The sequence below is a fragment of the Leptinotarsa decemlineata genome, unplaced genomic scaffold, assembly GCF_025532065.1.
Source record: "Leptinotarsa decemlineata unplaced genomic scaffold, Ldec_3_MD MMD2_tig00026314_RagTag_RagTag, whole genome shotgun sequence".
NCBI lineage: Eukaryota > Metazoa > Arthropoda > Insecta > Coleoptera > Chrysomelidae > Leptinotarsa > Leptinotarsa decemlineata.
Window position 1 is genome coordinate 16,385,670 of NW_027412684.1, and position 27,541 is coordinate 16,413,210.

Here is a 27,541-nt window from a genome sequence, read left to right on the forward strand (position 1 = left end):
ATTACGACCTGAAGGTAAACTCATCCGTTTTGCAGATGATATGGCAATAATCTACAAGGGAAAAACGTGGGCAGATCTGGAAAAACAACAGAACAAGACTTGAGTAATGTATGTGACTGGTTCAATTACAACAAACTGACAGTCAACAAGCTTGGACATTGGAGATAATACTACTGTATAGAAGAGAAAGATCACTTGAAATATCTAGGAAAAACAATTGATAGACACTTGAGATGGGATTTACATATCGAGCAAGTGAAAAACAAATTAAGGGGTTTACCCACAAAATGCAAGTACTTAGTGGAATTATCGGATATGAAAAACTATACAAAGCTGTACTTTGCACTTGAGCAATCTCAGATATCTTACGGAATCTAAGGGTGGGGAGGGCCTTCTATGAGGATATACTCACAAATCCTACAACAGATGTTGGGAGGACAGACTGAAAAGCATATAAATGTTGTTGCAAGCAAGTTTTTGTCAAGTTTGTTGCTTAAATGAAAATGAGTTCTTCATAAATGCCATTTTTATTTTGTTGTACTCACATTTTCGACTTTGAGTGGAAAAAGGAATGGATTTTTGTACTTTCAAATATCAGTAACTACTTTCCTAATAGACATGGACTGTTAGTACTTTGCCACTAAATATAACTTGTCAAAGTACACAATTGGCCAGTAGAAAAGATTTGAGTGGAACTAGTTGCTGCGCCGCAAAACAGTTTTTTTCATTTTCCAAAAAGTAGGTTCAAAAAAATGTTATCGTTTTTCCATTTATATATAAATCGAGACAATAAGTATTAAGAGTACGTTACCAAATCATAGTTGTGTGACGTGTTCAAAATGAGCATTAGTCGATCAGTTATCTCATATGTTTTGACTCGCACAGTTCCTGCGCTGCTGTTGAAATCCAGAGCTCTTAGAAGCGTGCCATTGAAACAAGACACAGTCACTTGTTTCAAATCTGACTTGAACGTCACTATCACTTTTCTAACTGGAAGTTTAGGTCCAACCCATTCGGTAACTAGAATTGAAATAAATATATGCTCGTCCTCTTTGTAGTGCTTTATACTCACCAATGAACGATGGCCAGTGAACACGACTTTCAGTTTGAAGGGTTTTCCTTTTTGATTGATTAAATTTTGTATTGATCTGTGCCATCTCCCGTTCTTTCAGTTTAATCAATAGGATAACGAAACCCGCTGTACCTGTCAAAATAAATTATGTGACTGTATCCTTGAATATTCAATAGATCAACAAAATCCAGGTGTTAGTTATTACTACAGTGAACAGTTCAAGAGTTAAAAAATCGAATATGCGATAAGTAAACTCTGAATAAACACATATAGTATATTGGTTCAACTTCATTTGTCAAATCAAAAAAGTACTCATTTAGAAAATATACTCATTTTTTGTACGATTGTATCTTCAGCTCTATCATAATAAACTTTTTTGTTAGTCCATGTTTTTTTAAGCACAACAGAAAAATCTTCAAGGCGCTCTAATAGCGGTGCCTGTGCGAAAGTAGTAATTAACATTGGATTTGAATCGCTGGAGACTAAATGCATTTGGGAAAACGTTCTCAGTTTATTCCACATAAACGTCGTGCTCTAAATGAAAGAGTTGTTGGCTGATGGCGGATGGCCCTTTTCTGGGTGAAATCCAGCAGTGTCAGAGTATGTTTGGGGACGAAACTCCGTACATGAAAACAATACTCCAAAGAAGGTCTGATCTTTATAAAGCAACGAAAGTTTTCTTATTAGTCAGTAGACTATGCTTGAAGATTGGCAGTAAACAAATCTAAAGAAATGAACTTTAAAAGTTCAAGCCAGTCTCAAATATACCTACGCAGTAGGTTGAATGGACTGACGCCTATCAGAAAACTACTCCCCTGGCTAATACCACGAAGGGCGTTGGATTATATCCGACAGGCATCAGTGCAGGAATTTTCACAGAAAATGTTCATCAATTTTGGAACGGGCACACTTGCAGACCGGTTTCGGGCTCATTAGCCACTCATCAGTGCAAGATAATGGCACTCATCGATCTAAAATCAGGGTTCGTGCCGATCGCACGAAGGCCGGTCTTTTTGAAATCTGATCATTTGGTATACCTACTTATATTCTCTCACATTATGTGGTTTCAGAACTGAATTTTAATCTCAATTAAAATGGTTTCTACTCACTATACTCTCCTCGATAGATTAACAAAAAGTCTCCTATTTGTTTTTGTTCTCTTAACTCCATCTCACCTTACGAGGATGGTATTTTTCTCAGTCCAAGAGAAAATGAAAGTCCAAGGTTTCAAATATAAAGTATAATAAGTAGAAAAATGACTCCATGGACAGAATAATAAAAAAAAAACAACGTGTAAAATCTTATATAAAAGGGAAAAGTTAAATTCTATGAAATGAACGAAAATGAAGCAAAGGAAATGCCGCCAATTTTACCATGCTATTTACTAATAATTCAGCTTGTTGGATAACTACAAACTCACCAACTCGGTCTTACTTTTTTCTTTAGGGAGAGTGGTGTATAACTTCAAATTTTCACCACTTTTTTTGTAATTGTACTTTAATTGTACTCTAGCTTAACTATCAGCACTACTCTCTCTCTCAATATCAACTGGTTAGTGAAAAAAAACAAACACTCACTTAACGCCATTTTGGGTGGTTCATGGTCAACTATAGGTTCCGGTTTACGGTTTCATTACCAAGTTTTCTTAAATTTCGTACCACGTGCTTAGACAAAAATAACTCCCCCCCATTCAGACCACATTCCTCAGCCTCGATGGCTGATGGATAAGACCCCCGATCTCGTCTCGACGAGTTCCGGTGACTGACCTTTTGTGTCTCTCCGGAAAAACTCTCCCAAGCCCTCGCGTCAACAACGCTAGCCACAAAAACCTCATCTCAGCGTTTTTTTAACCTTCATAGCATATGATCATCGGCAGGAAGCAATGTATTCATTTGTTTAGTCTAGTTCCACTTTGAACCTGACCACAACGACACTCGAAGGTCCGATAATCATAACGTAATTCAGTGGCTTTTTCAACTGGAAAAATATCGACACCGAAGAAACGGGTGATCGACCTCGAATCTCTATGAATGAAATGATATTTCACGGTAACCATCGCAATGGCAGTTATTACATCAATGATATTTCATAATTGAAAATCGGAATTCTATCATAGTATTGACAAGTTGAACTATTGAACTGTCAAGTTGAACTGTCCCTCCATCCAGTGGACGAGGTACTAAACAACTGCATATCCGAAATGTGCCCGATTTTTCTAGGGAAGTAGTTGTTTTCTGATAGGCGTCGGTCCATTCAACCTACTGTGTAGGTATATTCGAGACTGGCTTGAACGTTTAAAGTTCATTTCTTTAGATTTGTTTACTGTCAGTCTTCAAGCAAATCCCACTGACTAATAAGAAAGTTTCGGACACATTTCGGATATGCAGTTGGTTAGTACCTCGTGCACTAGATGGAGTGACGTTTTGTTGTCCGCTCCAACTTAGGAAGAGGAGTGAAATACTCTCAAAGAATTCCGATTTTCAATTATGGAATATCATTGACTTTAGATCGATGATGGCCACTATCTTGTACCTATGAGTGGCTAATGAACCTGAAACCGGTCTGCAAGTGTGCCCGTTCCAAAATTGAAGGTCAACTCTTTCAGTTGTATTGCCAATTGCATATGCAGAAAATTTTCTGTGAAAACTCCTGCACTGCCACCTGTCGGATATAATCCAACGCCCTTCGTGGTATTAGCCAGGGGAGTAGTTGTTTTCTGATAGGCGTCATTCCACTTATCCTACTGTGTAGATATATTCAAGACTGGCTTGAACGTTTAAAGTTATTTGAAACGGTTTTCTTTCCCTTTTTGGGAAAAGGCTGAATGCAAGCAATCTTTCAACAGGAAGAAAAAACCCCTGTCTCACAAGACAGTATCTTTCACGGATCTAGGAAGATGTTGGTAATTCTAAATGCATACTTCCAAATTTATTGGTTTCAATATCGATGATGAATTGAACTTCAGTGAACACATCAAAGTACTGAATTAAAATTCATTATCTGCACGAGAAGTACCGAATCAACTTGAATTTTCTACGGGAAAAAGTAATTGTTATCTTACTCTTGTCGAGTTTAATATCTGCAATGGTACGATCATTGCATTATAGGACATACATATGAATTTTACTTCATAAAGTGAAGTATTGAATTGGTTCAATTTTCATATTTTCAAAATCAGTGAAAGAGTTACTGATAATAATCAAAGCATACTGCAGATCTGATGAATTTTACAGTGACAAATTATAAGTTGGGTTTTCAATTAACTTATCAATTCATATTAACTCTTCACCAATCAAGTTGGCGCCATTAGAAGATGAACATAGCTCTTCTATGTCTATTTCCTAGCGAATATATTTACCTAGTATGCAGGTTCCAAAAAACGTAAACGTCAAAATAAAGGACACCTCGCTGTTATTGAAGTAATCGTAGGAACCCGGCTGGGAACAATTTTCGGCCAAAAGTTCATCGTTCAATTGCGGCAAATGGAAACCAGTCGAATTTCCTACTAGTTTGCAATTTTGTATGAGCGGTTCATCCGCCGGAAGCTTTGGGGCCAGAAAGGGAAATATTGGAATGTCATTGGGATCCATTTTCGTAACTGCCATTAGGATATCGTAAATACTCAGACTTTTTATTCTAGCAATTTCAGGTTCACTGAAGAGGCTGAAACAAATTTTGAAATGGTTAACTAACAACAATGACAAATTTCACCAGTTCGGACTTCCATTGTCTACTATATAAAATGATTCGAAATCCCTGAAACAACTAAAAAAGAAGAATTGAAAGTGAGTAGCTGAAAATAACAATTATGTTAACCAAAATAAACCTGAAATGAAATAATAATGAAATAAAATAGTGAAATACAATAAAAATACAAGCCAAGACTTCGGCTAGAAGACAGCAGGAGCCTCGCAAGGAAGAGAAGCCGTCACAACCAGTGCTTGCACTTCCCTACATCAGAGGATTATCGGAGAGGATAAAAAGAATTGGTTCCAAGTACAACATCAGAACCTGCTTCAGATCCGGTAACAATATCCGTAGCAGCCTCACGAAAACCAGGCCACCAAACGCGGACTGCGATTCCAAGAATTGCATTTACCGTATACCCTGTGATTGCGGAAAATTCTATATTGGTGAAACTAAGAGGCCATTGAATGTTCGCATTGCCGAGCACAAAAAACACACACAGCGAGGGAAAACAAGCATATCAGGAATAGCTGACCATGTTTGGACCCATCAACACAACATCGAGTGGTCCCAAGCTGAGATCTTGCACAGAGAGGAACATTGGTTTAGGAGAAAATTCAAGGAAGCCGCATACATGTTGCCCAACAACGTATTCAGCCAAGCCAGCGTAGAAATACGCAACATATGGAAACCCATCATCAAGCGAAAAATGGCCAACTCCCGCCAAAACGGTCATCTCCCACGGAACCAGTGAAGCGGAAAATGGAAAGCGGGGATAAGTGGAAGTACTCGAACGACCTGTAAATAGTCATCTCTCGGAGGAATCAGTCCAGTCATCACCCGAAGACGATTGTAGATACTAACAATCGAAACGTCGTGAACTAACGTGACTTGAATCTCTCCACCTTTTTTATTTTTATTTTCTTTCTTTTTTCATTTCTTTATTTTTATTTATTCAATTGTTCTATTTTTACTTGAATTTGATTTCACTATTATTTCATTTCAGGTTTATTTTGGTTAATATAATTGTTATTTTCAGCTACTCATTTTCAATTCTTCTTTTTTAGTTGTTTCAGGGATTTCAAATCATTTTATATAGTAGACAATGGAAGTCCGAACTAGTGAAATTCATCACGAAACATTGTCAATCACCTTCGAACAAACAACAATGACAAAGTAATAATGAATCGTTATAACTAGTTTCTAAATGGTCTCTTCAAAATATTTGATGGATTTTTATTTTTCCCAAAGCATATTTATTTATTCATCAATTTCTATTTTGTCACCTTCAAAGTAGTTCCAAATAGTTCTGAAATGCACTTCTGAGCTATCTCAGCAATTCGTATTTTATCGTCTCAATCGTCACGAAACGTCGTATTTTCATTGATCCCTTCATGCTGGGGAACAGAAAAAAGTAGATAGGGCCCAAATCTGGCGAATACGATCACTGAGGAATTATTGTGTTGCAAAAGTAATCAATTGTATTTCCACAACACCGAACGTTTTCTCCGTATTGCTTCTCGCAAGCGGGCATAACTCCAAAATGATACTCCTTATTGACCGTATGACCGTGAGGTCGGTGAATAAAAGCTTGATATTTCACAGAATTTCACGTGCTTTAATTGGTCTTGGCTCTCCTGGTAGTAGTGGGATAATTCGACTTTGATTTCGATGTCATAACCATATACCCATGATTCGTCACCAGTTATAAGTCATTTAAACAAATTTGGATCGCCGTTGACATCATTCTACAGCTACATTTTTTTGCATGAAGGTGGAGAAGTAAAAAGTCAAAACATTCCTTTCTCAAGAAAATCATCTCTCCTTTTCATGAAAATTATTATGGAAAACTTGAACTACACCTTGCAGCTCGAAAGTTGATAGTTTCGAGACATAGGTTGAATCAAACTTGTTTTCTGAAATCATATTAGATTCTCAACTGTTTTCTAAGCTTTCGAAAGTAACTAAAAATCTGTATATGACGCAATAACTAATACTTAGAATTCATTAATGACTGATTGCCTTTCATGACACTCATTATCGAAAGCCATGGACTTCACAAATGCATATACCTACACCGGATATATGATTGAGATACTCTAATGGAAAAAATCTACTGGGTGAATTCAATATTAATCCGCAATGCGAATGGTAATTTAATTTATTGATGAAGAATCGGAGAGGAACTTAATACTTCCTGAATGTGACATACCTGTTGTTTCTCTCGAACCAGAACCTGTCTCCATCCCGTATTCTTTTGAATTGGTCTCTTATGATGGTTCTGAACAATTCACCAGGTCCATCGTTAGTTTCCAGTATTCCTCCTATCCAAACATCAATTTTATCTATGGAGTTGTTGTACAGGTTCCTCAATTTCGTTTTTGTCTAAAAATAAAAAGAAATTGAATTGATAATTTGTAACTATTATATCGTATAATTAACGAAGTGTTGGTCATTAAGTCAAAGTTGACCTTCAAAAAATCTAAGAAATCAAGTGGTCTTCTTTTTTTTTATTTTTATTCATCCTTCAAGATCATACACATGATATAGGACAAGTCATTAAATGTATATACACGTGTTAGGAATCACACGTTAAAAGGTAAGACCTCGTTAGTCCTTAGCTCGCACAAGTTTCTCAACTTCTGAGAGTTGTCGTTCGTATGGGGGCGGCAGCTGATTAACGGATAAACAGATTTTAAACAGACAGATTTTTTTTAAACAGACATATATAAGTACACATATATGTATACATATACATACGATAAACATACAGTGTCACCATTAAAGTGCGCACCATATGGAAAACTTTTTTTTCGAAAAGTGTCAATGAAGTTTAACTTCAGCACTTGTTTGTGCTTTAAATTTAACTTAGAATGATGCGGCCAACTGCGACCCACTGACGTTCAGTGTTTGTCAAATTCAACTTTTTCTTGAAAAAAATTGAAAAAGTGCATTTTTAGATCGAGTTTAACAATAAGTTATTCGAAAAAGTTGCTTATTTTTGACAGATATCCCCTTTATTTTAAAAAACAAGTTCGATTAATTGTCATCAATTCATGTATACATAACAGACTCAGCATTGAGTTTAATCTACTGCAAAGGACTTCAAACATGTCTCACCATCACTTTTGAGTCTGGTCAATAACAATGAAATGTATGCATGGTCACACTATTGAAAACCCAACCATTTTTTCAAAGGATGTAATTGCAACTCAATATAAACCGAAGATCTGTTAAATCTATTAAAATATGTTTTTTCGTTAACAAGCTGTCGCCCCTACGAACTACAACTCTCAAAAGTCGAAACATGTTCGAGCTAAGGACTAACGAGGTCTTACCTTTTAACGTGTGATTCTTTGAACTGAAGATATGTATATGAGAATTTCTTGATATGTGTATTTTCAATATGTATGTGAATATCTAATTGATTCCAGTGAACGTATTTGTTTTCCAAAAGGTCAATGTTTCTTTGAACGAAAGGTGCGTTATTTCTTTTCACAGAAAAATCTTCAAATCGCTCTAAGAGCGGTGCCTGTGCGAAAGAAGCGATTCACATTAGATTCAAATCGCTGGAGATTAAATTCATTTGGAAAAACGTTCCACATAAATGCATTTCTCCAGATGAAAGAGTTCTTAAACAGTGAAGTTCGAGGTGTACTGAGATGAACCTCTAAACAATGAGCAATAATTTTATAGTAGTTTGATTCAGAATACAAATTTCACTAACATCTAATAGTTACAATAAAAAAATATCCCGTCTCAATTGTCCAATCGCTAGTAACACAACACAACAAAGTTTTTGTTTCGGGGTTGAAGTTAGATGATTTTAATGTATTTCCACGTGTTAAAACCGAAAGTGACCATAAAAATTATATATTAGCTCTTGTTTTCAAGATATAGTATCATTATATTATATATATGTATATTGAGTTTTCAACAAATGAAATATTTCATCACCAACAGTTGGTACACATGTTTGTTTACATAACACCCCTCTCATCAGCTGTTCTTAAGTAGTAAACATAACCTATGTGAGTTTGTCAATTGTACGCACGTGGTTGCTATTGAAATTATCGTGTGAAGTTGATTTTTAAATTAATTTAAGTGCTGAACTGAAATGCCTCGAAAGTGTGTGAATTCTGTCGATAGCTTTTGCTATATATGTGGTGAAATAACATTTAAGGCTCAGAAACGTAAAATGACACCTATCGTTAAGACAGCCTATGAACATTATTTTGGTGTGAAAGTTGGGGACCAAGATAAATCATGGGCTCCTCATATATGTTGTAATTCTTGTTCCGTCATATTGCGAGAGTGGCTGAAAAATAAAAACCGGGCAATGGCTTTTGCAGTACCTATGGTTTGGCGTGAGCCTACCAATCATACAGACGACTGTTATTTCTGCTTAACTCCTCCCATTAAGCAAGGTTTATCTATGAAGAAAAGAGGAACGGTTAAATACCCTAATCTCCCATCTGCTCTTCGGCCTGTACCACACTCAGACAATTTGCCAGTCCCTTCTCCACCCCAAAACTATGAAATTTTAGAGGAAGGTGATGAAGACTGTTTAGAAGGAGCAACCCATCCTTCTACATCCTATGACCCTGATTTTGAGGTAAGCGATAGGTCTAGTGATCCGCATAGTATTAGTCAAGCAGAGTTGAGTGACCTTATAAGAGATCTTCGCTTGTCTAAGGAAAAGGCTGAGCTGTTAGGGTCAAGACTACAACAGTGGAATCTTCTAAAACATGATGTGAAAATATCTCAGTCTCTGTGAGTGACGAACATGGAGAAAGATTCCATCAAGACATTGCCTTAATGGAACAGAGATATCAGGGCCGTTGGAATGAAGCAATGCTTGCAGACTACTGCTGGTCTGTGTGTAGGGATGCTCCAGAAGTGTTTTATAAAAGACAAGCTAAACGACAGCGATCTTACAATGAATCGGATGGACTTAATTGAAATTTGGTGGTACAAACTTCTTTTATTTGTCAAAACACTAAGAATAATGTTTTTTTTCATTAATTTTGTACTTAAAATATTCTAAAAGAAACATAACAATATTGTTTCATGTACTTTCACTTTTCACGTATAGTATAACTACTCTTTAAGATTAAGTACTGTGTATCTCAAAAACCAGAGCTAATAAAAATTTTTCATTGTTATTTTCGTTTTTATCACCCCAAAATTAGTAGAAATCGACTAATTTAGTGTAGGAAACATTCAAAAAATATTTTTTTGTTGTGTTGTGTAATTGAATGATATCTTGGCGCCAATAAATAATAAAATATGTTGAAGTTGTGACTTCTGTATAATTTCTTTATTAGGAGAAAATTATTGTCCCTAGTAACACAACAAAAAAAACCTTTCCAAAAAAAATTATCGAAATGAACCCATCCAAATCTGAACTCTCAATACTTACTTCTTCCGAAATATACCTAAAATCGTTGAAATCTGCGTAAGGTGTTAGTCCAAAAGCTTTTCGTGCCGAATTAAAATCTGGTAGGCCATGATCCCGTCCCCTCTGTATGTTGACTGCCATGAGATCCCTTCTAGGAAACTCCAGTGGTCCAAAAACGTTTCCCCTCAAGTCTTCAACAATGACATGATCCTCCCGCTCTGTCAGCTGCACCGACATGCCCATGAGAAGTCTGTCAATATCAATAAACGTGCTGTTGTCATCAGTCTTATTCAGCATCGGTTCCTGAGGTCTCCAGAAGATGTTGCAAGTGCGCACAGCGTTAGGTTTCCACGACCTGAATTTTGTAGTGCAGTTTTCCCGAATGTAGTTTCTCAGGTAGACACCAGGAACTACAAGAGTGTGACCGAAACGGAAAGCTGCTGACTGGAAGAATTGGTCTATTTGGGGGTCTATGCTCACGTCGTAGCCTTCGTAACGCGGGAGATTGCCAACCAGAACTGGCAGCCATTCGTAGAGGACGATTTGCTGTTGGGTTGCTATCACCCATTTTCTGGCCTCGTTATATATCTTCTCCGAACTCCAGTTTGGATGGTGGGAGTGGATTCTTTCAGCAAGATAGTTGTGCCAGCGAAACCACATCACACCGAAGGTTAGCAGAAAAGCGTTTTCGTTGCCACGGGGGTTGCCTAGTTCTGGAAAATAAAGAAAGTTTTTAAAAGCATCTCTCAAGCATCAAGTAGATCAAGTCTTCTGTAAATCCCATTGATGTTACTTTCAATAATCACGTTTTTAGATTTCAAATGTATGAGATAGTTTTCGTACTTGACAATGAGATAAAACCCAGAACTGTCGTAAAAGATGGAAATTAGACAAAACAAAAGTGTTTTCGTTCATTTCATTGAAGTTGTCATGAATTTCCACAAAATAAACAAGTAAACAGTTACACAAAAAACTCATAGATGTCATCTTCATAAGATCAAAGGTCGTGCTCAGACTCATCTGTTGAAGACATTTAAGTCCAGGAATACATTCGTGGTTCAGCTCAACACCACTGATGTAGGTAATCTTGACGTATCGAAGCACCGTTGTCTGATCATGAATGCTTTGGGTTATGATTTCAACAAAATGTAGGTTTTTCCTCTGTAGGATCGTGAAAAATTTTCAGTCGATTTGATTGTGAAGTTTGGTTGTGTTCAAATTCGATGAGCGTAAATTGCAGGTTTCAATTTGAGGTTCACAATTAAAAAAAGTGAAATTTAGCTTCTGGCAGTGAAACTTCTTCACGCGCCTTTGACTTAGGGAGTGAGCTGGTGAATGCGTGACGATAGCGTTACGAAAAGTGTGATAGGCGAGGCGAACGGGAGTTGAGAAGGAGGTATGACTTAGTGAAGATGGAACGAGAAAGTGTTACTTTTCGTATGTTACTGTAGAAGCAAGAGAGTAGCTCTGAAAAATTAGGAGGAAACTATCATAGGATGCCACTAATTTCAGCAGGAGATTTCAATGTTAATTTCGCGTTCAAAAATGTACATATCTTGGCCGATTATTACAAGATGAATATCTAGAAATCTTTCTAATTTTCATTTAAAAATATATGTATCTTATTTCTCATACCACAAGTTTATTGTCTCGGTTCAACAATCAACCACTGTAATTACTGATGTATTGGATGAAAAAAATAATGAAAATGATAAATTAAAATGAAAAATATATTTAAAAATTTTGATTCATCAATGAAAACCCATGATAAATTCAAATATTCGTAGAAAATGAATATGTGTGTATTAGGGTGTTTCATTTTCAGGCGATGTTTTTTTTCTTGGTTCTTTGGAAAATCTGAAAATTCAAAGGAAAAAATATATGTTGCAGAAAGTAAATTTGAGGCTTCGATTATTCGAAAATTCGATTTCACATATGAATAACATGGAAAAATTGTTTTTTGGTTTCAACTTGATTTTTTGGTATCAAAAAAAATTTCAGAAGAGATGAGTTTTGTAGAGAATTGAATTCGCTACAAAAAAGTTTTTTCGTGCAAACACTCTCCAGAAAGGTGAATGGAAATTTTCAATCCTACAGTAAATATTATTTTTCTACTACCTCCATTTTTAACTAATCAACACATGTTTGACAGCAGGTAGCTAATGGCGTATTTAGAATAAACGTGTATTCTAAATTAATGGCGGCCACTTCCATTAGGAATTAAAAAAAAAGACATTGATATTCACCACAGTAGCTCAGCGGCGACGCGTGTATATAATGCATATACTTTTCCTATAACCCAAATTCAAATCCCACTGCTGTAAGTTTTTTTATGTAAATGATATAATTATATATTGGTATTATTTATCGGAGGATAGTGGTAAAATGTACTCATAAATAGCTCATAATGAGCAAAAATTAAGGAATGGATAAGCGTCCATCCATCAATATATTGATATGAAAAACATATATTACAATTTGTTTAAAAAAAAATCAAATTGAAAAAAAAATAAATAAATTCACATAGAAATTATTGCTCTATAATATAAGTATTCTTTCATTATAAGTGTTCTTTCGGTACTGTTTCCTTGGTATATTTAATATGTGAATACAACATTATTCTTTCTTCATTCAAAACTTCTTTCATGGTATTTTATAGTTACATTACTTTTAATTTTATATTTGCAACACCATTTTTACATTTTATGTATAAAACACTATTTTTTCTATATTTTATATACTTTAGACTTCATATTGGAATTTTATATCAACAGCACTATTTATTGCTCTTCCGATACTCTTTATATGATATTTTATATATACAACATTATCCTTAATTTTATATTTACAGCACTATTTTTGGAATTTTAAAATTTTATATTCACAACACTATTTTGAATTTTATTTTTACAACAATATTTTTATATTTTGAACACGTTATAATTCATATTTCAATTTCATATTTTCTTCTAATTTGCCTGATGTGATTTCGAGATTCTGGATCTATGTAGACAATTTCACTGGTCCGCCTTTTGGTATTTTGGTATTTTGTCTACTTGACCAGATCCCCTATTAGGCTAATTGAATGTATAGCTATTACATTTGTAAAGTTTTACTCCCACTACCAAGGCTTGCCTTGTTGGGTAGTATGTATTTATTTACCATTGTATGTCTTCTTTTATTGCACCTTTTCTTTTGTAATGTAATGTTATGTGAATAAATATTATTATTATTATTATAGTATGGAAACATTTGTGGTCCCACTGTTTCAAATTCTCAACAAAACGGAATAAGACCGTCTTCCTCCCACATCGAAGGCGTAATATCATTAAATAATTGAAATAATGTAACTGCAAATGTACATAGTTGTAACAAAAATGAATCCTAATAAAATAATTTGTTGAAAATATTGTCAAAAATTTTTTAATCATTCATTTGAGTTTTGACTGACTGAATGTGTTTACTATCCAAAACCATAATCTCAAACAAATTTATTGTACCATTCCTTTCAATTACAATTATGTACACTCGCGAATTATTCGCACTCGGTTAACGCCTCGTGCTTACAATTTTTCGCTCGTGGGTGATGGGCTTCTTATCCTACTTGGTACGTAATATAATATTACAATAGACGCTGTGAAATTATAAAATTATTTTGGTTTTCGAGAACAGTAGGTGTTTTTTATTTCCACAAATGTTTCCGACAAAATAATGATGAATAGTAATAAAAAGTAATTTTCCTCCAAACGAAGGCGAGTAAATACGAGTTTATTTCGTTTCTGATTGGCAAAAAATTGAAATATCAGCATATTCCCAAAAACCACTTTTGAATTCTTTTCATGAAAAACTATTCATTCGATTTGTTTAAGTTTAATTTCCTATCTTTTCAACAAAAACCAATCTTGTAGTCAATTTCAAATAATGAGATCAAATTTTAGTGAGTATCGAAAATTGAATCCTTACTGAAAAACCTGTCAACTTTCGCTGTCTCGTGGGCTCGTACGAATCTCTCATGATAAATCGGAGGCGGCGGATTAGCCATCGGCAACCTGGCGGTGTTATATTCTGGAAAAAGTCCATCGTGGGAAGATGCTAGACGACCCCGTTCATCGATTGTCCCATTCGAATATGTTCTCAGTTGATCAGACCATTGCTTCGTGATTCCATAAAATAATCCTCCATCCAAGTAAGGGGTTATCTCATTGAGCTGGAATATGATTTCAGAAATAAACATTTTCATGATTGTAACTGAAATATAGGTTGTGAGGTTAGATTAGGTCCAAAGTGAGTGGTACGGAGAGTGGTCTTTTAGGTCAGATGGTAAAAGTGCGGCTCTGCCTAACTCTAAAAACCTGATTCTTCCCCCAGCGGGGCAGGCACAAAGTATATACTCTGCTATTCCATTGTTAATGAGGTAGTCGGATAGTCACCTTGATACCTGCGACAACCTTCCCACATATGAGGATTTTTGCACGTCAGCTACACCTGACGATGTCTCAGATTCAAACGTGCAGAACTTTTTCGCCTCTGGTTTTGGTGAATAATCACTTGAGCGCAAACGTTTGCTAACCTGCCCATGGATGTTCGTTCCTCCACTCAAGAATTTGGTGCAAGGCGATTTCATAAGGTACCCCGCTCTTGAGGAGCGGGCTGCAACACCAGGAGTTGGAGAGTTGAAAAGATCTTGCTCCTGATCTTAATTTACAGGGAGGTCAGTTGGAGTAGTAAGCTCGACATCCATCTCCTCTGTAGACTCAGCGTCAGAAATAATTTTTAAGTTTACTTTGTCCATAAAACTCCCACGAGTAGCTAGGGAAAGAAGGCCAATCACGGCAGAGCTCCTCATTATCGTGACAAGGCGATGCTACGACGAGAGGGCGCCCGGTATCTCGAAGGTTCCGTAGAGACAGCTGATAGGCTCAGTGTCATTCATCCTCTCGGCACGGATACACACACCTTAGGATTAAGTCATGCCATTCACACGTCATGCCATTCCACGTCATTCCCGTATCCGGGAATGACGGCCATCCAATGGCCGGTTTGCTCAGCCCCTACATCCCAAGCCAATTCAAACTGAAATATAACAACTTACTGTAATGGAGTGCAAAAACGTCTCGGATATGGACGTTAACGATTGCAATATAACTGATCATAAACAATATAATTCTCTCGCGAATCCTCAGTCGATAATTGATACTTAATTCTGAATATTCTTGAATATATTCCACAATATTGCCAACGTTTTGCTTGGGTGTAAAACCCTTTGTCTAATGCAGTGGTCGCCAACATCTTCAATGTGTTGAGCTACTTTGTTAATTTTGGAATAAACAGCAAGCTACCCACACGGAAGCCACGTAACGCAACGTAAATGAAATAATCCACAGTTAATTTATTATTATATGTATTTATTCTACTATTTAACGGGTAATACATAATACACAGGTACTAATAATAAACTACTAACAAAATAACTAATATTACTAGTACGTACTTGTTCATAACTACATTCCTACCTATCAAACGAAGGTGTTTGAAAAATAAACACAAACTTTTATCCAGCCACAACGGCATGTCACGTATGATTTAAAAATAGTTAATAATAACAACAAAAAAGTAACGCACTATCATGAACATAAACATTGAAAAATAAAAAAGCACGTTCAATGAGAAGGCTGACAGACTCATCGATAATTTTTTTAATGTTTGCAGTATAATTTGATGCAGCCATTCGATGCAGTCGATTGCGATATTTGTTCTTAATAAACTTCATATTGGAAAAAAAAGATTCACACGAATAGCTTGAACTGAATAATGCTTTCACTTTCAAGGCAACACGGCATAGAACTGAATATTTGTCTTTACTTACAATAGGCCAGATACATTAAGTACTTGAGACTAACGATTTTAAGGCTAAATCATTTTGAAACTCAATGACTTCCATTTCTGTTGCAGCGATGTCTTCGCCAAAGTTCTGCATAACACAAGTTGCAAACTGTTGGATATCAATTTCCATAAAGGGTGAAACAACAAACTGCGCTACTGAAACCATTTCATTGAAATCCTTAAAACGATTTTTAAAGTTATTCTTCAGGATAGAAATTATTTCTACATGATATTTGTTGTCATAGGGTTCTAATGGATTTTGAGATATTTTTCTGAAAGAATAGAAAAATGCTTGGCATCGCTGTTAATTAGGTTTTGTTCCCAAAACTCCAGCTTTTTGATAAATGCTTTTATATCAGAAATCATTTCCGCTAGTTCACGAGAAAACCAAAATCTCTAAGCCAGATTGAATTTTCTAGTTCCAGAGTCGGTTCATCGCGTTGTTTGAAAAATTGAACTATGCCAGATAGGACATCATTAAAAAGTTTCAGCACCCGTCCTCTACTTAACCATCGGACTTCAGAAAGGAGTAGGTCCCCGTATTGACAGTCAACTCCATCGACCAAGGTTCTGAATAATCTTCTTTGTAACGCTTGAGCTCTAATCTTGTTCACAATTTTTACCACCAGTTTCATAACGTTGTTTAGTTTCAGGAAATTTCCACATAATGCTTGCTGATGGATAATGCAGTGGTAACAGAGAAATTGCGGAAAAGTTTCATCTTTACGACATAACGCCACCAGACCCTTATCACAACCCACCATAGCTGGAGCGCCATCGGTTGTCAAGCCTACCATTTTCGATATTGGAATTTTCTCGTAAGAAATAATATTTTTTAAATGAGAGAACAACTCATGTCCAGTAGTGTGTCGTTTCAGTGGAATGAACTTGAAAAGATCTTCTTCAATCGTAAAATCACTAAAAACCATCCTGACGAACACATCAGCAGCTTCCAAAAACGCCTGTTTTATCATTTCCCCGTCTTCATAAGGTTTCTTTTTTTGTGCAATTATCTGGGACACACGGTACGATGCTTCAGTTGCAACCTTATTTTTGTCGACTGTTCTCAAAAAGTATTGATTGTTGTCCAATTAACTGCTTTTTTAACTGTTTCAGTTTCTCCTTTCTGGCGGCAGAATGTAGTGGGAATGATTTTTCAAAATTAGAATGTACAGTTTTATGACGTCTCTCAATATTTCCTTTTTTAGCAACGGAGACCGAAGTATTACATAACAAACACACATTTTTATCTTTAACTTCTGTAAAAAAGTATTGTTCTTTCCATTCCGAATGAAAGTGGTATGTCAATACCTTCTTACAACTGCTTGCCATAATATTATTTTTGTTGTTCTCTACTAACCCAACCGATGGACGTTGGTTACGAGTTCAGTTTTAAACTAAGCGCAATGTCCCCGCGCCGTGCGTATTTATCCCGTTCAAAGCAATCCAGATCGTTCTCGAACACTAACGCGCTGGTCCGGCTGGTCGGTTCTAGCCGATTCTAGCTTGATGGCGTCGGCGGCAGATCGCTCACCGCAACGTTGCCGCTGTTTATGTTTAATATTATGACAATTAGATTTTTTGTGTAATTTTCGGAAGCTTCTCTGATTTTTGCAGTTTGTATTTTTTAAATTAAAAAAATCGTTGTGACAGCTACCAGAATTGCCTCCGCGAGCTACCAGTAGCTCGCGATCGACAGGTTGGCGACCACTGGTCTAATGCGATATCAAAAACAAAGAAGCTTATTTTGAGCCTGAAACTCTGCTGTAAAAATATTTTCAAACGAAACAAAACAATATAAAAAAATATGTTCAAAATATGTTTTTCCAGTAAACAACTGTCGCACCCCTGTGAACGACAACCCTCAGAAGTCGAAAGTTGTGCGAGCTAAGGACTAACGAGGTCTTACCTTTCAATATGAACAATATAATAATGCTAGAGAAAATAACATAAACCAGTGTAACCAAAGCAATTAACGAATTAGAAACTGAAGCAAATAAATGAAAGAAGACAAAATACATAGACAAAAGGATATACAAAATAACGATACGGCCATATCTCTTCTGCCTTGGAAAAAACAGTGATGAATGTAGAAAAACTCGAAAAGTCTGGAAAAAAATAATGAGAACATTTTGCCTAAGTCCTCCATGAAAACTAAAGACCATTCATTGATTGATTGATTTGATTCATCATTATTTATTGACAAAAATGTTTTTTTATGTGAAATATGAAATGATTGAATACCTGTTGACGGGGATTGTTGGGACTGTACCCCGTCTTCATGTCATATCTAGTTCGTAGAAGAGGCATGAAAGTATGATTCGGATTTCCCAGATGATACTTATGATTTTCGGGTATTGGAATATTGAAATACTCCGGAGGACAAGCTGGACGTTGGGCGTCAAGAATTTCTTCAACTACTTGTTGGCCTAGAACGAATAAATACTATATTTGAATCGGAATTTCTAAGTCTTGGATTCGTGACGGTATCTTCTCCACTTACCGAAGAAAAGGAACAGGGCATTCCTTCCTACTTTCGAAGACTTTCCTATACTACCACTCAGAAGCTGATCGCTGAGTTCAAGCGGGTTGGGTCTATCGAATCCTGACGGTAAATATGTGCCATCCTGGTAGGCGGCTGGCCACCTTCTTATAAGAGGTCGATCTGAAAAATGATTGATGAGAGCAGTTATTGATGATGACTATGTATCAACTATAAATATATTCCTGAAAAATAAGCTTACAAACTGAAAATAACATTTCATTTGTCGAAGTCAAATATTAGTGATTTACCTACTTATATTACATCAAATTGTGTGATACTAGATATATGCAGATAGTACGACTGGAACGGTGTATGCGAATAGCGCTGAATAGACATAGAAAATAATATCCGAACTTGACCGAACTGGACCGCGGTCAATGGGGCTTGTAGTACAAAACGTTTCGTCTGTTACTGCGGCAGATATCATCATTAGTGCGTTGACTGCGAAGACGAAGGTTATATCTCTCAACAACACTTGAATAATGATGATAATAATGATAATTACAATGTTTATTCACTTAATATAGATAACAGGTATACCTACAAAATTCTCAAATATAAAAAAGGAGTAAATAAACAATGACATCACCGAAGGAGCATCGCCGAAGGGGTGTTCCGCCATATCAGTAAATAATAAAATACTAATTCATATGTGATACGTTGAAATTCATCATAAGAAATAATATAAAATAAATGTTAGAAATTATTAAAATAAGTCTGAGTTATAAAAAAGTGCTTACTATGGGGCTAATATTCACAGTGGTTTAGCGACAATAGTTATTGATGGTTGAACGCAAAATACATTTGGTAAATCGTACGGACTTCGAATTTTGAACCGCTTCAAATCATGTTTTCAGATAGACCAGAGAACTGAGGTATCATATCTGGAAAAATTGGCTGCTGATATGTATCTCATGTTAATATTTGTAGTTGTGATTGCTGTCTCGGACCTTTTTCTCAATGGTGAGGTTATTCCATTTGGAACGGAGGTGAAATATCTTGGCATTGCCCTTGATACAAAACTCACCTGGAACGCTCACTTGGAAAAAGTTTTACAGAAAGCCAGACTGTCTCTATGGACATGTCGAATGATTTGTGGTAAAACTTAGGTTTACGTCCCAAAAAAATCCATTGGATTCATGTGATGATTGTTAGACCAATGATCACTTATGGAGCAATTGTCTGGTGGCCGAAAGCTTTACAGAAAACGGCTCAGTAGTGCCATCGGTACCGCACCGCCAGCGGTCATGGATATCCTTCTAGATCTACCCCCTCTCAACATTTTTCTGAAGAGAGAGATTAGATGGACTGCATATAGACTTGTGAATGTTGCCAATTGCACAAATCAATTTAATGTGTAGTACAACAGACTACTGACACACCTGGAACAATGTCTGAGGATAATTAACCTAATATTAACAAAAGGGCAATTTTCCAAAGAATTTAAGATAGCCAGACTTGTTCTTATCGAAAAAGGTAAAAGTAAATGGTACAGGCCCATGTGTATCCTGAACATCATGGGAAAACTCCTCGAGCATCTGATCAAAGCGAGACTCTTGAGAGAAATAGAAAATAAAGAAGATCTAAATGAAAATCAGTTCGATTTTGGAAAAGGTAGGTCAACAACAGATGCACTGGCGAAGGTACAAAACATCGCAGACCAAGCAAACGAAAGGACTGGCAAGAAAAGGTGCGTCATGATATGGATGTACAAAACGCTTTCACCTCCGTGCCATAGGAAAGGATGTTGAACGAAATCAAAAGAAGAGATGTACCTGCACACTTGTACAATAGAATACAAGGGAAGAATCAACATCACCTGTGGTGTTTCACAAGGCTCCGTAATCAGTGCCACATTGTGGAACATATACTACAATAGGGTACTGAATCTGAAGGTCCCTTGGGAAGTTAACCTAATAGGCTACGCAGATGACCTAGCCGTAGTGGTGGTTAGAACTTCCAATAGAACTGTGTAGGATATAGCCAAGTAGATGACAACGAAACAACTCAAGCTTGCCCCCCAGAAATCAGATGTAGTAGTCCTGCTAGTAGCAGGCAGAAAACTGAAAAGTATTACAATTGAATTGGAGGAAACGAACATCCGTAGCCAAGAATCTATTGAATACCTGGGAATCCACATGGATCGAAATATGAAAATGGGAGCTCATGTTAGAAAAATAGCAGAAAAAGCGGGAAAAGTCATATGCAACATAAGCAGGATAATGTTCAACGTGGGAGGTCTTCGAGTAGGTAGCAATATATGGTGCAACGATTTGGAAAAGAGCCGTAGAGAAAAAGGGATGAAGAAATATATTACTTAGTGTTCAACGGAAAGCAGCCATAAAAATATTGTGTGCATATAAAACAACTTCAATTAAAGCTCAGCTGATGATTGCAAGAACCCCTCCCCCCAATAGATCTGTTGGCGGAAGAGAGAACAATGGTACAAAACAACGTATCAAAAGGGTTAGCAAGGTTAGAAATTATTGAAAAATAGCAACAATCTTGGGAGAAAGACGATGAAAAGGCCAACTGGACAAGAAGACTGATGAGAGACATAGAACAGAGTGCAAGTATTGCAGAATGATAGATACGGTAGAGCATACAGTATTTGAATGCATACGTTGGGAAGACCAGAGACGAAACGTAGAAATGAGGACAAGAAAATTAATACCGGAAAACATGATAGGAAAGATGCTCAAAAGTATAGAAAACTGGAAAGCCGTTAATAAACTCTCCAAGACCATCCGGACAAAGAAAAGAACTAGATGAATAATAATGAAGTACTAAAGTAATGCCCAAGAGCGGTTCCAGAGTAGCCTGCTTGACTCATAAGTGGTTTTTTAGTCGGTAAAAATTCGACACTATCTGGTCACAGGGCGATCAGGTGTCTTCCGAAGATTTTTCCACTCGCCATAGTAGAGAGGACTATATCCTTCGGGAGAAGGAAATATTAGGAGCAGATAGTTGTTGGTTTACAGATCGAAAACACCTTCAAGTTTTGGTGCAGGTATTTTCAGTCGCAGACCCAGGACAGAGATATCAACCTGCCTAAGAACCTATGCGAAATTTACGGTATTGAATTGTGTGCGGAGATATTGCAAGAATCACACCTCATACACAAGTCAACACAAATATTTTGGGACATGCAAGAGGCGTTGGAAGGACTTGGCTCCTACTGAGCAACGTTTAGATTGGTATCAAATTGCCAGGAACGACTCTCCTTGATAGGAAGATTCAACAGAATTGTCTCTGGTCTGGATTCCTGGCCATACTGGCCTGGAAGGCAATGAGGCTGCCTGACGCCCTTGCAAAGGAGGGTGCTGCAAGCAGCTTCATCAGAGCAGAACCTTCTGACAGAACAGTTGTTAGACTACAGTAGCGATGAACTACGATGTTTAACAGGTCTTCTTACAGGTCACTGTCATTTGATTCATTACATGCAGAGACTCAGACTGTCGGAAGACAGTGTGTGTCGCCTCTGTTGTGAGAATGATGGAACAGCAGAGCACCTACTTTGTGCCTGCCCCGCTGGGGACCGAATCAGGTTATCAGAGTTGAGCAGAGCCGTACTCTTACCATCTGAACTCAAAGACCACTCAACATAAAAACCAATCGGCTTCGTTAAGAAGCTGAGTTTATTTAGTAGAGTGTGAATAGGTGTGAGCCACAATAAACCCTTGCGGGTTGAGGTGGGGAGTCGAATAGACCCACTCACTTTGACCTAACCTAACCTGGGGACCTTAGCTGACCTTAGAAATTGTCTGATGGTTTTTGTTGTCCAAAATATTGGATTGACGTCGTGTTTCTCTCAGGTTCTCCCAATCCCCAATTTGGGAATGAATTGAAATGAAGTGAAATAGCTTTTACATCATGGTATATTAATTAAACATCTGAACAAAATACAAGCGACATTTATCAACATATATACAATCTCATTTGTCGCATCGAGAGTTGACAAAACAAAATCGGAAAGTAAAAACACTAAGGTTTCTATGCATCTTGGTCGAACCTATCAGTGAAGTAATAGTAGAGGCGCGTAGCTAGCCCCATCAGTGGTCAATATCTGAACTAACAGTTCAATACGTCTGCCGGCTAGAGATAATCTTCTAAACACTGGTCAATTCAGGAATGGAGCTGAATACTATTGAATCCATTCAATTTGGTTTGGGTCACTTACCTATGGCTCCTGAATCTGGTCTAGCAAGGTTGTTATACCAGCCGTCGTATCCTTCATATTCGACGTTTGGGACGTCTGCTGGAGGTCTGAAGCTCGGAGTCCAATTTCCGTAGAGTAACCAGTCTCCTAAAACGCGTCGATTGTTCCTACCGTCGTTGTAGAGCCCAGGCCAGTCAGTCCCCGTTGGCTTTGATTCGTACTTGGAAGTGGGTCGGGGTGTTGGTTGCGGGTTGTTGTTTTGTGAGGCATTACCTGTAACAAGTTTTGTTAGAAAAGATTCGTAGCTCTAGCCATCAGAATATGAGAAGCTGAAAGGGGCATATTCTCGACCGTCCACAATTTAGATCAAATCTGAAGAGTTGTCGAATCTCTTGTTGTCTCTGTCTTATAGCCCTCATCAATGATTCATCAATTATACAATGCTGACTTGAGAAGTTCCATCCTCTTTCTAAACGATATCAAGGTCGAATAAAGTTTTTTTTTAATTTTCAATAACAAAAATAGTAGTGTAGCTCCACTCGTCCCGTGATATTTCGTTTCAGTTCTCTTTCCAAGAATGGTGTGATTTTGGAATGAATAACAGTTTTATATTCTTTTCAAGAATCTCAATGAAACATTCCTTCAATATTCACTCCAGTTATTTCAAATTGATAATCAAATATTCACCGTTCACTTCCAAGCAATAATGAAGTCTTTTTATTCAATGGAATATTTCTGGGGTTATTCCCATACGTTTTTTTGAATGAGTTTCACAATTGAATGGGATTATGTGACGTATACTTTTGCTTTCAGAAATCCCTACAGAAATCTGAAGGCGTCATATCAGGTGATCTAGTGGGCCATTCTGAGGGACCATGCCTATTCACCAGTTTGGATAATTGTCCTTCAGCATCTTCAGGAGATGCCACTTTCGTTGTATTCGAAAACTTATTTGGCTGTGCCTGAAGTCCTATTTATTTCATGAAGAAACTCTGCCACATGGGGGGGGGAATTATCTCCCCCATGACCATGACTACATAGAAAGAAAATTCGAACATTTCTTATTTTCAAACTCAAAAAATGATGATGATGAAGACACAACTATGGGTTTTTACACCTGTCTTCTAGTCTTCTAGCTTCTAGCCCCCCCCCCCCATGGAATTACCGTAGGCAGGCACCTGCAAACATGTTGAATTATTCACCGGTACTAGCTTGGTTGGGTGTAAATTGTTTTTGGAGATTTAAAAATTAAAGGTAATTTCAAAAGACGATGAAAGATTTATTAAGATAAGCAGGCATATTCAACATCGACAGTAAATTTATTACATATCACCCCAATCAAGATTGATAATAAATCCATTGAGGTTGTCGATAATTTTGTTTACTCAGGCTTCATGATTGGATTTTAAAAAGCACTTTGTAACTTAGTTTTGCTAGAGTTATTAAAGCCGCTTTGATGAAATCAATGATGAAGACTTGGCATTTCTGAAATTGATATGATGATTCAATTGATTCAGAAATTCACGAAAATTCTCAAAATGTCATGAAATACAGGATGTGTCGTATGAAAAATTGAAGTACACATCACGTTTATATCACCAAGAGTATAGTTGAAACGAAAAAAAGAATAACGGAAATATTAGTGGTATACCTAACCTAAGTTGAAACCAAGTCACAAAAAGCGGCATCTTGAATATTGGATATCAAGATTCCCTCTAAAGATATTCAATCTAACCTCAAATAGGTATGCAAAACATTTTCTCACAATAAAGTTGAAAATTGAATAGAACTGGCCGATACTTGATGAAAATCCATATTAAAAAACTAATTGATACAGTTTATAGTATGATTTTCACTATAGGGTTTTTACAAAAATCGCGACACGTGTTTCGCTATACAATAGCTTCTTCAAGCATAACTATTATGCTTGAAGAAGCTATTGTATAGAGAAACATGTGTCACGGTTTTTGTAAAACCCTTATAGTGAAAATCATAGAATAAACCTTATTGATTAGTGTTTTATTAAGTTGAAAGAAAAATAAAAATGTCACCTACCCTGACCATTTACTGTATAAATTATTCCACATGAGCACAGTAAAATATAAATCAACATTATCACTGCTAAATATATTAACAACTTATGGTATCATTTTCACTGAAATAGAACAGACTAGGCTGAGAGGAAACGGATAATATTATCTACCTCGATGTATCTCCTCTCATGAATAAAATGGTAAACTACATGAGTCTGAGGAAATATAACTGACTGATAGTGGTTTACATGAAACCGCAACTGAGGATGGAAAACAGTCCGATTGAATGTTTGTTGCTTTATACACAGAGTTCAAGAATAGCACAAAGTCATATTGAAAACGGCTCTCTAGTAATGATAGATGCTTCCCAGAAGCTGCTATGGAGAACTTCACTCTTGTACTTACTATCTGGATGTAAATAGAAAGGAATGATAATCTTCTGATGACTTTCGTTTTGTCAGTTTGTCTCCCAAAGTTCCAACTGACGAGACGCTAAGAGTAGTGAAAACGAAATAAATATTGAAAATCTAAAAATAGAAGAGAATTGAATGTGAAAGGTGGCTTGGAGATCTTATAATTGTGTGCAGATAAAACGTTTTCTTCAACAAGAATTTTAAATTTGTTTGGAAGAGATTGACAATGTTTCATGGTGACTTTTACTTGTTCGATCATTCATTGTCTAATATGATTCTACTATTATTCTAATTCTGTGAAAGAAGAAATGAAATTAGAAATTTCAATAGCTGAAATTTATTGGATACTAGCAATCGAAGCGTCATGAAGTGACTTGGTTTGAAATTTTTTGTGATTTTTGCCTATTTTTATCTTTTCTCTTTTGTCTGATACCTATCATTTCATGAATAATAATAATAATAATGATGATATCGTTTATTATGCATAAAAAATACATTTATAAGGAAAAGGATTAGCCAAAGACTATCTTCCACCTCTCCCAAAAATTATACAGTAAGTGTAAGATAATAATTATGAAAAAAATACTTATTTACTATCATAACAATGATAGAGAAGAGGAAAAAATAACTCTTAATATTCTTTACTTTATTTTGGCCAATTTAACAATTTCATTGCACATTGAATTTGAAATGTTTTTAAATTAGCACTGAGCAGTAGGCATCTGTGATTTTATGTCTCTCTAAAATTGATTATTATTATTATTAAATATTATGATTTAAAAGGGGTAAAATTTCATAAGAAGGGGCTATATAAGAAAAGCATCCTTGAAATTTGAAAGTACGGTGGCAAGGTATGTTGAATGAGTTAATTCTCAAATTGACCATATGTATGTCAGAATGCCTGCTTAATGGAGTATATAAATAACTAGGTGTTTTAGTTTGAAGCAACTTTAACAAAACATGTTTTTATCATATATTGGCCTCACATTCATTTTTAACAAAAATGGTGTGACATGTTCATATGGTATACAGCCTACGAATCGCATGCAAGCATTTTGTATACGTTGTAACTTCTGTTTGTTATATTGCGGCAAAAAATTGTAATACACAGTTTCGATGAGTGGCTAATAAGCCCGAAACCGGTCTGCAAGTGTGCCCGTTCCAGAATTGAAGGTCGACTCTTTCAGTTGTATTGCCAATTGCATATGCAGGAAATTTTCTGTGAAGATTCCTGCACTGACGCCTGTCGGATATAATCCAACGCCTTTCGTGTTATTAGCCAGGGGAGTAGTTGTTTTCTGACAGGCGTCCATTAAACGTACTGTGTAGGTATATCGAGACTGGCTTGAACGTTTAAAGTTAATTTGCTTTAGATTTGTTTACTGCCAGATTTGTTAACTAACCTGAGTATAATTCCTTCTGATAACTGATACTTGAATTTCTATAGCGGAAGAATGATACTTTGAAAAAGTTTGTCACATGTTCAAGGAAAGACAAAGAACTATCTATGATTGCGCCAAGATTTTTAGCACTGTCTAACGAGTGTGAGCCTAAGTTACATTGAGTTTCTACTATTTTTCTTAGAGACCCTATGCATAAGGCCAAAGTTTTATTTGGATTGATTTTCAGTCCATGATTCTCCGAGTATAGGAATGTTTTCTGCAAATCTTTGTTTATATTGGTATATCATCTGCGTATAGATGTATTTGACAATGTGATAAGAAAGTCGAGTAATCAAAAATAAACACTGAAAACATCAAGAGTCCTAAAATACTTCCCTGCAGTACACCTGAGATTGTTTCTTTCAGGGATGACCATGAGTAATCATCCAGTTTGACCCTCTGTGATTGGCCTGTGAGATAACTGGTTATCCATAAATGTCATAATAATCACCCATTCCAAATATATAATTTCCACTATTTTTTTTGATTTTTTTTCCATTCTTCCTAATTACCCGTTGTACTCAAAAGGACTTTTCTCGAAATTCACTCTACATTAGAAAAGTTACCAGCAGATTTTCAAATTCAGCTAGGATGATCTCTAGAAAGAACTGCATCAACTTTCAGAAACTCATTTCACGTATCATATGAACCTGAATTCATCAACACCCACTTCCATCCTGTTGACATCCTCAAGTTAATAATGTTGATATCGTAATGAAAACTCAACGTACTAATTCAAATCAAAATTGTGAGCACGCTACTGACCACAGCAGGTTTTGAATAAAACAACCTGGAAATGAAAAACGAAAGATGAAATAAACCCAAATGACTTAGGAAAAAGAAAGTTAGGAGAAGCACCAGCGTGAGTCTTCGGTGGTTATACATTTATGCATGTGTGTGGATCAT

General features: G+C 36.3%; 1 protein-coding gene across 1 annotated transcript in view; it reads right to left on the reverse strand.

Moving 5' to 3' along the window:
* LOC111510352 (dual oxidase 1) overlaps positions 1–24,965 on the reverse strand; it is a 49,822-nt gene extending 24,857 nt beyond the window's left edge. The window contains exons 1-10 of the mRNA XM_074181745.1: positions 24,803–24,965; positions 22,769–23,020; positions 18,547–18,708; positions 18,288–18,472; positions 14,124–14,367; positions 10,182–10,873; positions 6,972–7,144; positions 4,431–4,735; positions 1,073–1,204; positions 812–1,020 (exon numbers count right to left, since the gene is read on the reverse strand). Of these exons, the coding sequence (XP_074037846.1) occupies positions 812–1,020; positions 1,073–1,204; positions 4,431–4,735; positions 6,972–7,144; positions 10,182–10,873; positions 14,124–14,367; positions 18,288–18,472; positions 18,547–18,708; positions 22,769–23,020; positions 24,803–24,860 (2,412 nt within the window). The 5' untranslated portion in view covers positions 24,861–24,965. The remainder of the gene's footprint in view (positions 1–811; positions 1,021–1,072; positions 1,205–4,430; positions 4,736–6,971; positions 7,145–10,181; positions 10,874–14,123; positions 14,368–18,287; positions 18,473–18,546; positions 18,709–22,768; positions 23,021–24,802) is intronic.
* Between the last annotated feature and the right edge of the window lie 2,576 nt (positions 24,966–27,541).